The sequence below is a fragment of the Spea bombifrons genome, chromosome 2, assembly GCF_027358695.1.
Source record: "Spea bombifrons isolate aSpeBom1 chromosome 2, aSpeBom1.2.pri, whole genome shotgun sequence".
In the NCBI taxonomy this organism is placed as follows: Eukaryota; Metazoa; Chordata; class Amphibia; order Anura; family Pelobatidae; genus Spea; species Spea bombifrons.
Window position 1 is genome coordinate 84,434,380 of NC_071088.1, and position 13,414 is coordinate 84,447,793.

At 40.8% G+C, this 13,414-nt stretch overlaps 1 protein-coding gene across 3 annotated transcripts in view; it reads left to right on the forward strand.

Annotated features, from left to right (window-relative positions):
* The first annotated feature begins 9,376 nt into the window (after positions 1-9,376).
* Positions 9,377-13,414, forward strand: part of CBLB (Cbl proto-oncogene B) — a 77,308-nt gene continuing 73,270 nt past the window's right edge. For all 3 annotated transcript variants that reach the window (XM_053454986.1, XM_053454988.1, XM_053454987.1), the window contains exon 1: positions 9,377-9,756. In XM_053454986.1, coding sequence (XP_053310961.1) covers positions 9,553-9,756 — 204 coding nt within the window. In that variant the 5' untranslated portion in view covers positions 9,377-9,552. The remainder of the gene's footprint in view (positions 9,757-13,414) is intronic.

The following is a 13,414-nucleotide window of genomic DNA, read 5'->3' on the forward strand; positions in this document are numbered from 1 at the left end:
ACACATATATATACACCAATCCACTCTCACTGAATGTTTTCCTACCTTTCCTCTTTTCTCCTTACAGCTCCTTTTCCTCCTCTTCAGTTCTTCTGTCTTCTCTGTCTTCTTCCGGGTCACCGGGCCGGTGGGCGCGGCTTCAGTGTTGTGCGCCGGGATCTGACAGCAAACCCCGGCGCACAACAGCTGTTGTCGCGCAGATCACAAGGGAGCGGTATCGGAGGTCTTTAACAGACCTCCGGCTCCCTTGAGTGATTTTAAGCCGGGTTGAACCCGGCTTAAAATCACTCAAGGGAACCGGAGGTCTGTTAAAGACCTCCGATACCGCTCCCTTGCGAGCCTGCTCCTCCAGCGGCGGACATTACTGTCCGTCTCTGGAGGAGTGCCGGGTGCCGCAAATTGGCGGCACCCGGTGCGGACCGCCCCCCGTCGCGCCCCCTGGAGTGTGGCGCCCTGCTCTAAGAGGCCGGGAAGCCCCCACCAGGGCCGGCCTTAGGGGTCTGTGGCCGCACAGGGTTTAAATTAAAACATCGGGGGGGGTTTTTTCAACTTTATTTAACATCCTCCATGTTAAATAAAGTTAAAAAAAAACTTTATTTAACATGGAGGATGTTAAATAAAGTTAAAAAAACCCCCGATGTTTTAATTTAAACCCTGTGCGGCCGCAGACCCGTAAGGCCGGCCTTGGTGGGGACTTCCCGGCCCCTTAGAGTGGCGGACCCCGTCGCAGTTGCGGCGGGCTTAAGGGGCAGGTGCCCCTTATGCCCTGCGTTACTGCGGCCGTAGGTAGGTTAGGGGCCTGGAGCTGCAGTTCCATCAGCCCCTAAAGTCAATGCGGCCCTGCCGTGGCCCGGCCCACCGGGCAAATGCCCGGTGTGCCCGATGGCCAGTCCGGGCCTGCAGCCTACCACTAGAGCCAACAAGATCTTCAACAGTAAAAGTGACAAACCATTTGCTTTTGGAATAGGAGATACTGTTGAATAGAAGTAGAATAAAAAGGTGTGAATTGACGCGTATAAACAAGTTTAAGCACTTATTTACCTTTAATGTAGATTTAACTGGAAAAAACACAATAGTTTCCGCAGGATAGGACACAGGAAGTTGTGCCAGTCTACATGTTCCTACGCAAACCACATTGTTATTTTGGGATTAGGGAGGATTCCCTGCTTTATGGCTACATGATAAAAAAAAAGTACAAATTCCCTAGATTTAAATAACCTCAAAGCCGCAAATTAACATTTCATATGCTAGCACTGTATAGTGATATGTCGACACATACACATATACGACAGAAAATATGTTTCTTCAAAGAAATTCACTGCAAATAGCATGTTTCCCTCTAGGTTTGTAACCAGTTTATGTTCAGCAGGAAAACTGACATCCCTAAGCAGGATCCCTAAGCAGGATTGCACACATCTTTGGTGCGGCCGATGGCTGGATACATGTGGGAGCACACTACGTATTTATGCTCGCGTAACGTGCGGCTGGGCACATCCAGGCATTTGTCCGCTGTGATCAATTACCAGTCCGGGCTTGTAGGCATGAGGCAATGGTGCCACTTACTCATACCCCCAACATTTCAGATGCCTAAATTGGGACACTTTTGGAAGGACATTGGTTAAAGGCTGGTCGACCAGTGCCATTTTCCTAGATTACCACTTTATGGCACAATGAAACAAAATGCTAGGATAAGACATTGTATACGGGGGCCCGCTTTCAAACTGACCCATAATCATAGAGGGGCAACTCATTGGGGCACTACTCGAGAATCAGGATCATACCACACATCTACCACCTATAGTTTTACAAAGCTATGACTATATTTTCCGCTAGCTTTTTAAAAATGATCTGTACTATTGGGCAGTGTGTTAGAGCAAATTGTGCATCTCAAAATATAGAAGATTGGAAATAACACACACAAGCTCCCTGATTATGTTCCCCGTAGTTATTGTTCAAAAATAGCCAGCAGTGTAGGTGACTATGTTTGCTGCAGGAGATCGCTGCATAAACATTGAGCAACGTAGGTGATCATTTTCACTGCAGAAACATTTGGGCTTATGTATATTTTCTAATTGGTTAGAAGGAGATAAAAATGTTCGCTCTTTCTTTGAAAGAATTATTTCTTTCCTGTTGCAAGCGCCTTTAATATTTTGTGAAAAAACTAATTTTAATCTACATTCTTAATATTTTATAACATGCATATTTTCAGCATACATTTTGATAAAATTGTTTTTGGACAATATAAATCTCAGATTTTGTAAAACATAAAAATGAAAATGTTGACATTGCTATTCCTTACAGAATCAGGCAGTTGAATTATTAGTATATTGGACTATAGTGAGACCAATGCAAAAATGTGGTCACAATTGTCCATAGGCATTTGAAACCATAAACATCTGGGGGAAGAATTGAAGGAAGACCCCTTGGAAATATTTCTGCTTGTGTGTAAGTGAGTCAAGTTTGCAGTTTTTCATTGTTCAAACTTCAGAAAGCATCTAATTGCCACAGTTAGAAGATCAATGATTGCAAAGTGATCCGCAGGAAATAGGGAATTTATTGTGGCCTGTACTTATACACACTTACTGGCCAGAATATTATTTCTAAACCTCAAATACCAGAGTTTCCTGTGGATGATTCAAACAGGTTGATCATGTCTGTCTTGATATCTGTAATTTCCAATATACTTGAACTTTAATTCAACCTCATCCACCCCGTGAGAGTTGAGTCACTACTCTTTTGCAACATATTATTTCTCTCACAACAATTATTTCCAGTGTCTGAATGAAAGAATGACATCTATACATTGCAGGGGCTTGCATATGTATTTAAAATCATTTGGGGTTCCCATGTTTGCCATTTAAATGATTCAGGGGTTTACTATTAAGTGCTAGTGGCTGCTGCTCACCCTGTAACAACTGTGCTGTGTGTGTATACACAAACATTGCGGTTTGTTTGCCCCCAATGCTTTCTGCCCTAGCAGCTGGGTTCTAGCCAGGTGCACCTTCCCCATGATACCAACTGATCTGTGCGGAGGCTAGGAACAGTGGCGATGCCTGCCATCATTTGGAACCGAGTCATTACTGATGTCTGTTGCCCTACCACGTCGCTCTTTTGGGGTTATACTGGTCTCATGGTGGGTCACAATCGGAGATGGTTACGGAGAGTGAGCTCATTTGTTAAACCTGGTTTTATTGCTTATCCTTAGAACCGGGCTCTTCCCAGCCACAGCTCTGGAACTATAGTAGCGCACTGTCCTTTTCAGGACAAAACATGCGCTGGATATGCTAAGCTATGGCTTAGTGCAGCTGCACCCCCCTCTCTCTACGACTCTGGTTCTGTCTGGCTCTGAAAGGGTTAGCCACTGGTGTTTTGGCAGAAGGAAGCACAGTCTGGTGGGTGTACCCAGTCGGGGTACAGGTCGTCCCGTCACACTTTACATCTTTGTCTATGTATATATTTATACAAACAGTGTTTGTGAACTATGATCTATGTATAATGTCTCCTCTATGCAAGGTATGAGCCTTGCATCACCAACCTATGTTGCATAGGATATGATGTCACTCTGGACCAATAGCCCTTCTTGATTGCACATCAATGGGAAATTGCTTTCTCTGTGGACAATAGTATTTATCACCAGAGAAAGTAATAAAAGCACAGCAAAAGAATAGATTCCTGTAGTTACAGAGAGCAAGACAAAGTAAACGGACAGGGCATAGATATTTATCTCACATCCTGGGTCCAGCATTTAAACAGGAGATAAAGAAACTTTAGCTCTTGTATGCAACAAATATGAACATGTTTGACGCGTGTAACGGATCCAAAAGCAGGAACTAATTCAATCCAGTTATGTTATGATCATGAATGGAATGCATCTAGAATCACCCTTTAGATCAAAGATGCTCAAAACAACTGAGGCATTTGAAATGTATGCAACTAAAACAAATTATCAATACCTTCAACTACTTGTACGTCCTCCACATTATGCATGTCTAGTCCTGGCTAGAGTCACTATTGGGAGACTATTGTTGATTGCTGCGTATGAATCTGTGCATAAAGACGATTTTGCCACAGTTACCAGTTTTCATTGATGCATGACACCTGCATTCACAACACTAATATGTTAAATAAATGAATTCCCCCAAGAAGAACAAATGGGCTAGAAGACATCTTTACCATCTGTTCTTGTGAAGGACCGGCACAGTACCTCAGGCTGGTAAGGATCATTATACACAATTTCACTTCTGCATGCTTGAGCTTGACTGCTGGGTTGAAAGTTAATTCTCCGTCATGGCTGCTGCATGTGCCCCAAGTGATCCATGGGTTCTTGTTATTTGTCTGTCTCAGGAGGTTTATTGTTTAAAAATACATCTCAGTGGCACAGCTGTCGAATGACCCCCTTTTGTCTCTCTCTCTCTCTCTGGCAGCTCTTCACAGCATCAGATAAAAAAGAATCATCACCAATCTGCCTGTGGGTAGGGTTAATTCATAATAATGACAATATGGATTGGCATTGCTAGCAAATCACAAAGGGAAATATATTGTTGGCCATATAACAGACGTGTCAATGCAGGTTTGCAAAATAAAAGTCTTTACAGTCAATATAGTTGACTGAAATGTTATCAGTAATCCAAGCTAATGAGCATTGTGGCCCTTGGTAGTAATGTAACGCCTTGGGCAGAGGATCAAACAGAAAAACTAGTAGCACTAACAACACCAACTACATGCGTGGTTTAACCCCTTAATGACAAAGCCCGTACATGTACGGGCTCAAAATGCATTGTTTTCAATGGGTTTTGGGACCGCCCATTGTCTTTAAGGGGTTAGACTGGCACTTTTACAGTGATCAGACAGCACCTAAGTAGAATTATGCTAAGGTATCAGATTTCAAGTTGAATAGGCTATGCTTATATAATATGAGGAACAGCAACAATTTCAATGTAGCCCCCGTTGAAGATAAATCTGGTTACCTATTAGTTACATTCCAACAATCGGCGTCCCACACCTCCCTGACCTACATGTACAACCGTATATGCACTTGTAATGATAGATGAGTAATACCTTACATTTTTGTTGTGTCCACCTTGCAAATGCATGGGGGGGATTCTGCAGAATGACATCATATCCTGACACTCGGTGGAGATAAGTAGCTAAACAGATTCAATTTCTCGAAACGTATCAGTGATGGCTGAGGGAACTTCTAACTTATACATGTTGTAGCTACATGTTGCAGTCAGAAGCTGCTTGGTTCTCTGCTCGTAAGGAAAATGCTAGGCTTTGAGTTGCTGTGTTAGCATCCCCCAGCCAGCAGCCAATAGCTATATTAGCAGACAGAAGCCTAAATCCATATGTGTGGCAGTCGATGTGTATGCATGCATCTATGTATTTATGTGGTTGATCCTCTTAAATGTATGCATAGTTGGCTGTGTGCATTAGGGTTACAAGTGGACAATATTTGACAGACATTTTTAAAGGTCAGTGGTTGGATACCTGGACCAGCTTATACAGAGTTCAGATTGGACTCTCGTTTGACTGTATAAACCAGCATAGCTGGTAGACATGTGCAAATGGGAAACAAACGATTCAGACAAATGTTTTGGGTTTTTTATGTTCCATGCCCAGTTTGGATGAAAATTGGGGGCATTTTTAATTTGGGAACTCCAGATGTTTCCCTAACGTCTCTGCCGACCACTTCCACTTCTGCCAACCACTTCTCTCTTTTATCTTCTATCTTCATCCGCATCTCAGGATATGTCCACGGTGATGCCGACGAAGATAGAAAAGATAGGAGATAAAAGAGAGAAGCTGGAAGAACAAGAAAATGTGGAGGCCAAAGTGTGAGTGAAAGGGCCTACAAATCTTGGACAAAGATTTAGAGCAATTTGCTTCATTTTTGGCCACTTCTTGGGGAGCCTGGCTTTGTACGAATCACAGAATTCTCCAAAATTTGGTAAATGTGCAATTCGTATGAATCTGAATAGTCTAATAGCTAGCTTTTTGCTGCCAGTCACAATGTAACAATTGCCTTCTGTCGGCAGAGACTGGATACCATGTGGTTAATCCATTGTAACTAATGCTGGAAGCACATCTAACTAAGTAAGCACCATTGTGTGCACTTAACTTCTAATGCTGAAGTGGTAAACTTTCATGTACGCAGTTAACCTCTTCAGTGTGAAGCAAACTCTTCCATGTGTACAGGCAACCCTTTCAATGCTGAAGTCCAACTTTAATATGTCTGTGGTTAACCTCTCAAGTGCTGGAGCGAGAAACATCTGTGTTTGCTTAACCTCTTCAAACCATAATTATGATGAAATAATTTACAAATTGTGGCAAGTTGATGTATGGATGGCACCATGGTTGCGATGCAGGTTACTGTTACCAATATACTTTGTTGATGCCAGCTTTTTCCTTTTTTGAATCTGGCAACCCTAGCATGCATGTATATGCACAAAGCCTTTGAGTGTCTTCAGTGTACCAGTGCAAAGCACCAGATAAGGAGCAAATACGTGCAATTGTCCTACCAAACAGCCAACGGCTATGCCCTGGCACTGTGGCGTGTGTATTTAGATTTCATTATATTGAATGGGGACCCATGTAAAGGTGTTGCCCTTGGGCCTACCTGATCTTGATCCTCCACACCACTCATTGTTTTCAGCTGGCCTGTGTACCACTAAATGTTGGCTGAAGATCATGGGATTTTAAGTACCACGGCTATAAAGCTGCTAATGCTTTACCAAAAGGCTCCCCTTGCCACGTCATGTCTCTCTGTTTCAGTTTATGATTTGTATGATTTCCCAAGTTTACAAACAAAAATGTAGAAAAATGCTGGGACTCTATAAATAATTGCTGATAATTAAAGACACTTCTTTGTCAATGTGAATGAAAAAAAAAAGATTATTTTACAGAAGTGAAGAGGTTACTGGCTGAGCAGAGGTCGCTCCCTCCCCCAGGTCACAGTTTGTTGTTTTTGTGTCTCCTTCCTGAGTCTGCTTTTTTTCAAGGCGTGTAGTTGTTGTCTTGGCTGAGGAAACATCATTATGGGGAGGGATGTGTGTATTATAAACAAAACTAAAGAAAGACAAAATCAGAATTCAGTAACACCTATATATTTATACATTGTGGGACGGTTTAAGGTTTGGGTCCTAAAGCAGGAAAAATGGGTAGAGTAAATGGGCCAAATAGTAAAATTCTATATTTCTATGTATTCCATAAATCGTTGTTGAAGTAAGTTGTATTTTTGCTGCTATGACTAAAAGTATAAAGAGGTAGGTCTCATAAAAAATCAAAGAAAAATTATTATTATTAATTGATTTACACTTTACACTGGATAAATCATTATTATTATTTATTGATTTTTGTAGTGCCATCATCTTGTTGTGTCCCGAGATAGAAAAAAAAAAGACTAGTGAAAAAAGGCTGCTGGTAACCGATCAGTCAACCCACAGTTCGAACCGTTCGAATCCAAACTTTTACTTAAAATCATAAAAATATGTACTTTTATTGTTTTGTTGGATTTTAATACTCTTTTACCTTTTACTTATTTTCCGCCAAGCTGCATATGATTAGGGTTGAAGGGGGGATTCCAGCCAGAACCAGTTTACGAGATTGCACAAGCACATCCAATCACAACCCAAAATAAGCGTCTGTATCTGTGATGGATTATGTGTCGTTGTTTGTTATATGTAACCCAGAGCTTCTCATTTGCTTGCATGTGGATACTGTTTGCAACATACAATATAAAATATAATAATAGTTAAAACCAAAGATATCAAAAGCAAACGCACGTTGGCCCTCAGTGCCCTACGTCTGCAGTGCAGGAAATGCAAGGGCAAAGGTGATGATCTAAAACCTTTGATCAAAGCAAGTATGGCAGCTAGTTTGAGGGTGTGAAGAAACTGGATAATACTGCTCCCATCTATGAGGTCACTGTCATTCAAGTCAAAGTTAGCAAATATCATACCGAGAGATGTTTGAGCAAGTCTGTGTAAACAAAACCATGGTGTGTGTATTTAAACTTTTTGGGAGATAATGGGCTTATTCTTGTTGTTTCTTAACACCACTGATTTAGAAATCTGGAATGGGTTTCAGTTTATATTCCTACAGCTATTTGCTGTGATCTGTCAATGAGTTCATTAGAGAGTGTCATTACTTATGATAGATCTAGTTGTTTCTTTAATACTTACTTTAAACGGCCAGACAGGATCCTTAACAAAGAATGTATATTAAAGTGCTTTGTAAATACTGTTGTCTGAACTTTCTTGCCACTAACTGGCAATTGAAATTTAATAGGAGCGCGTGCACAAAGGGGGCCTCATTAGATCCTCCACCCAATGCTACTTGTCCTGATATTATATATATATATATATATATATATCCTTTATAGATCTTAGATGGAAAAAGAGCAATTAATAAGATTATAATCTAAAGGTATAATACACACACTATACATAATGTAAAATGCTGATATCAGGCTAGGGCTTGGTCCATATCTTATATGTATCAATACTGAAAAGATCTCTGAATGAGAAAATAAAGGACAAAATAAACAGAACAATCTACTTGTGATGAGTGGAAGGATCGGGTCATGAACTCAAGTGTGAGAGACACTCTGAAGGGAACATAAGAGCTACACTAACACTCAGGGCTGGTCCTCAATCAAATAGCAACCCAGGCAATGATGCTCTATGTTACCCCCACACAAGGACATGTAGAATGCTAATGTAGGCATGAGTGTCTTGCTTCTGCCCCACTAGCATTAGTGTCTGACCCAGAGAGCGCAGACAGCCCTTCTGATATTATACAGTTCTTGGCAGGGGATAGTTTTACTAAAGCCTGAATGGACTTTAGCTATTTTTATGAGCAGCTAGAATTAAAATAATACAGAGTAACATCAGAATGCTGAAGCCATAGCATGTGCTCCCAGTGACATTCACACACATTGCTCATTTTCAGCAGGGCTCCTCTTCATTAAAACTCACCCTACTATCCCTTTCTCCCCACACCATCTGTCTCACCCAAATGCTCCCAATTGTGTCCCTGTCAATCTCTCACTAGCCTGCCTCACCCACTACTCCCCTCTCCCCTTCTCTAGCATATGTTTTCCTTTCTCTCCTTAGACTCCTTCTTTTTTTCCTTCTTCTTAATCCCACAAACTTCTTAATTCCACACAAACTGTTGTCAGTTCTATCTGCTCTCGATCCTTTTTACCCCTCACTGATCCCCTTGTGGAGGGTGAGCTGGGCTCGCGTGCTTTAGGCGACTGCCACTTTAAAGGGACTGTGCAGGAGCGAACCAGCCCTGCTCTTCCCCCTCCTCCTCCGGTGACCTCACCAACTCTGCCTGCGGCTCGGATGAGAAGGGAGAAGGAGGGGAGCGGAGTTTGCGGAGCCCCAACAGCAGGCGCTGAAGTAAAAAGGGGGGAGCACGGTCAGCACCCTCTGTACTGGGATCCGGTGGTTGCTGCAGCGAGACCCCCTTAATTACTTGTCCTCTGTGTCCTTGTAGAAGCTGCCTCTGCGGCTGTTCCTTGAGCCTCCTCTCCCTGCCACCCACACCATGGCCAGCAGCAGCAGTGGTAGTAGTACTAGTACGAGCAGCAGCGCCCTAACCGGGCGTCTCCCAGGGGCCCGGGGGGCCAACCCCCGTAAGGGCCGTATCCTGGGATTATTCGATGCCATCCAGGACGCGGTGGGACCCCCAAAACAGGCAGCGGCCGACAGGAGGACGGTGGAGAAGACCTGGAAACTGATGGATAAAGTGGTAAGAGGATGATGGGGGGTAGCAGAAAGGGGCATTGTCATGTGAAGGTAACCAGCCCCCCGCAGTGCCCCACGTGGGGTGCCTGTATTCACGTTTAGTTGCTGGCTCATGTAAAACTAACTTAAGACAGAGAAGTCACTCTTTAGGAACTTAACCCCCCCCCATTCCTTACTAGTAAACTTTTATTAACCCCTGAGCTGCCAGGTGTTACTGAGTAGCCATAATAAGAAATATTCCCATATATTATCGAAAATCGGATGTGCCTTTGGTTGACATTATTTACATCAGTGTGTACATTGAAGCTTTGATTTAATCTTGTAAGCCACATAGTCCCCTTCCAGTAGCTCTCCTTCATGTATTGATGTATTTATGTGTGTGTGCGTGACACTGTGATTTAGGAGCATTGTGGCAGGTCCTGTAATTAGAGTCACTGAGAATGGAATGGGTACACACATGGGATGATGGTAGTAAAAGCGCTGGGTGATCGCTATAACAAGAGGCTGGAGCTAGGGAGAGGGGTCCATATGTTGCCTTGAAAGATGAATAGAGAGCAGGGGGGTGGGTGTAAGAGTCACATGAGGGATCCAGCTGCAGTTGTGCTGGGAAGTTAGCACTAACTAGTTGTAGCATGCTGTTTCTTTTAAGACAGAACTTGTTATTGAATGTTGAAAATGTCCTGAATTGAGTGTTTTGATCTGTATCTACAGGTAGTCTTAGGTTTTGTTTCGATTCTTTATTGTTATGTATTCATCATATTGTATGAAGAGAGACCAAATCAAAAAGGTATTAGCCATTTATTTTAGAGAATGTATCATATGCTGCAAAACATACATTTTAGTCACCTGAACTTATTTGCTCTTGGGGATAAAATAGTGACTGATATGTGGGTGTGTGTGATGGGTGTGTTTGTGTATACAGTATAGTAGAAGCTAGTGTATAATTGTAGGTGATCTTTATGTAGTATGTTTTTCTTAGAGTTAGGAGGTTACTTGGTCTAACAATAACACAATTAATTTGCTTGATCAATACATCACACTAACTGCATGGGTATTTAAGTCTTGTTTTGTTACTTTCTTGTTTTCTGATTGGTTGGGATTCACTCACACCTCTTACTTTGAGACATCTGGACATTTCTTCTAGATGGTGTTTTGGGAAAAACCATGTATTTATCAAATGTGCATGATCGTGTGTGTAGGAACATGTGAATTGCTGGATAAGGGGGGGGGGGATCGAAAAATCACTGGGACATGACTGAGGACCAGGTGTTCCTGTGGTTTGAGAGCTCAATATGTTTAATTCATCTGGAACATTGGTTTACAAAACATGGACTTTGTTTTAAAGTGAAATATAACAGATGAAAAAAAGAATACCCCTTGAAGTCATACCTAAATTTGTTAATTTGGACCCTGTTCCATAACTTAAGAAAAATAACATGCTGGCTATAAATCAGTCATGCAAAGAACCAAGAAACATGGTTTCTATAAAACAATAAGCAAGCTAGTCATATTCATAAATCTACATAAAAGTAAAAAAAGTAAACTACATTGCTGTATAAAAAAAAAAATAACATTTATTTTGTTCCAATAAACTCCTTTTATCTACAGACCTGGGAGCTGCCATTACTTTCAGGCATGTGATATCTTCTGGTCTAGTGCCACATTGAGCCGATTCTTTATGGTAATGCTAATGAAGTCTGTTCTTCCACAGACTTTAATTAGTTAGTGTCCAGCTGGGTGATTAAGATTGAGCCATTCTGTTGTTTACCAAGCGTAGATTGGTCTAATATTACAGTTAGAACACATACAAATGGGTAATACACAGCTGTCTGAAAACACCAAACACTAAAACTATTTTGAAATACAATATTTTTGAAAAAATATTTTTAATCTAATACGCTTAAGAACACATTTGTAAACAAAGTACATTTTTAATATTGTAGGTTTCTTTCTTTACTATATTGTTGGCCAGCAGAGTAAATGTTTGGCTAATGAATGTTTACGACCACAAGTTTGTGCTTTCTGGTAATATACTTTTTACTATATATATATATATATATATATATATATATATATATATATATATATATATATATATATATATATATATATATATAGCCATATACCACTTATGTGCGTAGAGACCTAGTATAACATTAACTGTTGTGGGTTAAATGTGTACTTCCCCTTTAATTGATAGAGGACAATATTACTCCACCCCTAAACAAACAAGAAAACGCATCTACTTCTGTTTTTACCTGTACTCTGCCCTTTTTGAAGAATAGACCCTTACAAGACAGCAATTCCTGTGTGAATCCTCTTGTACAGTGCTACGGTATATGACGGTGCTATATAAAGTGATGGTAATTCTAGCACCAACGTATCCCACGGTGCTGTACAATGAGGTTACACAGACAACAATGGATTTAAGCTAAACGAAACAAAGGTTCTTGGACACTGCATATTGTGTTTTATTGTTTATCAACAAATCCAGGTTAGAGGTTTGGGCTAGAGAGTAGGAAGTTACTAAGTATAACATTAATTTGCCTTTGTCACCTATACATAGCCATTATTTAACAAAGGCATTTAGAAGTAGAATATTGTGTTTTATCTACATCATTTAATTTATAAATACAAATCCTGCTGTGTCTCTGCACATTATTGTTATTTTCAGAGCTGTATAAACTGTGATACACTTATACTCATCAAATATGCTGAGCTCTTGGGAAATTTGGGTCCCAAAGAGGCACTGTCCCTACTGAACAGGGACATTTGTGAGCCATGCACATGACATTATTTAACACAAGGCATTCATCAACTGTTTTTTACTTTAATGAAAAGTTTCTGATTTTCTCATGTTACTGGTAGAGATATTTGGTTGTGGGTTTTTCTGACATGACCGTTGGACATTTTATTACCCGTCTTATTGTTTATGTATACACAGCAAACAGATTCCTTAATAGCATAATAGTGATACAATATCCCGTTGGGATTATTGCCCTGATTGACTCATTTAATTGGTTTTAATAGTTACCTAGATACTATGGTGGATGTTCGTTTTATCTGTATGTACATCGCTTGACAATCGATAATTGTACTTGCATCTGCCAGGGGTGCCTCTTTCTTGTCACGCCAGTCCTTTCTGCCAGTCCGTACACTGGTTGCCAGTGTCCTCCAGGATGAAATTTCATTCCGTGTTATTTTATAATGACCGGCATATTCTCATACTATTGATACCACCTAAGCAACATTTTTTTTTTATTATTAGTAGCCAAGTTCCAGTCACCTTTTCCTCTCTGCTAAATCTTTGTATGATACTAATTATAAGAACATTTGTCTCTCGTATATCCGGGCCCTGAGTGCTATCTGCTGCAGTATGTCATACTGACATGTGTATAAATCCATGTACTACAGGATAGTAATAATTAAAAAAATGCTGTTACCCCCATTCATCCTCCAACACATGTAAATCCTCATGCCAACATTAGTTTGTATTGTACAAATCATATTGCCAATGGCCTGGAATTCTCTTGGCTATTCTCATAAATCTATCTGATTCTACATTCTGCTTAATAATTCATATTCATTTGCTTGCAAACTCCTGCTGTTATCACACATCTAATATTTCCTGGATCTGCTTCCTTTTTGCAAGCCACCAAAAC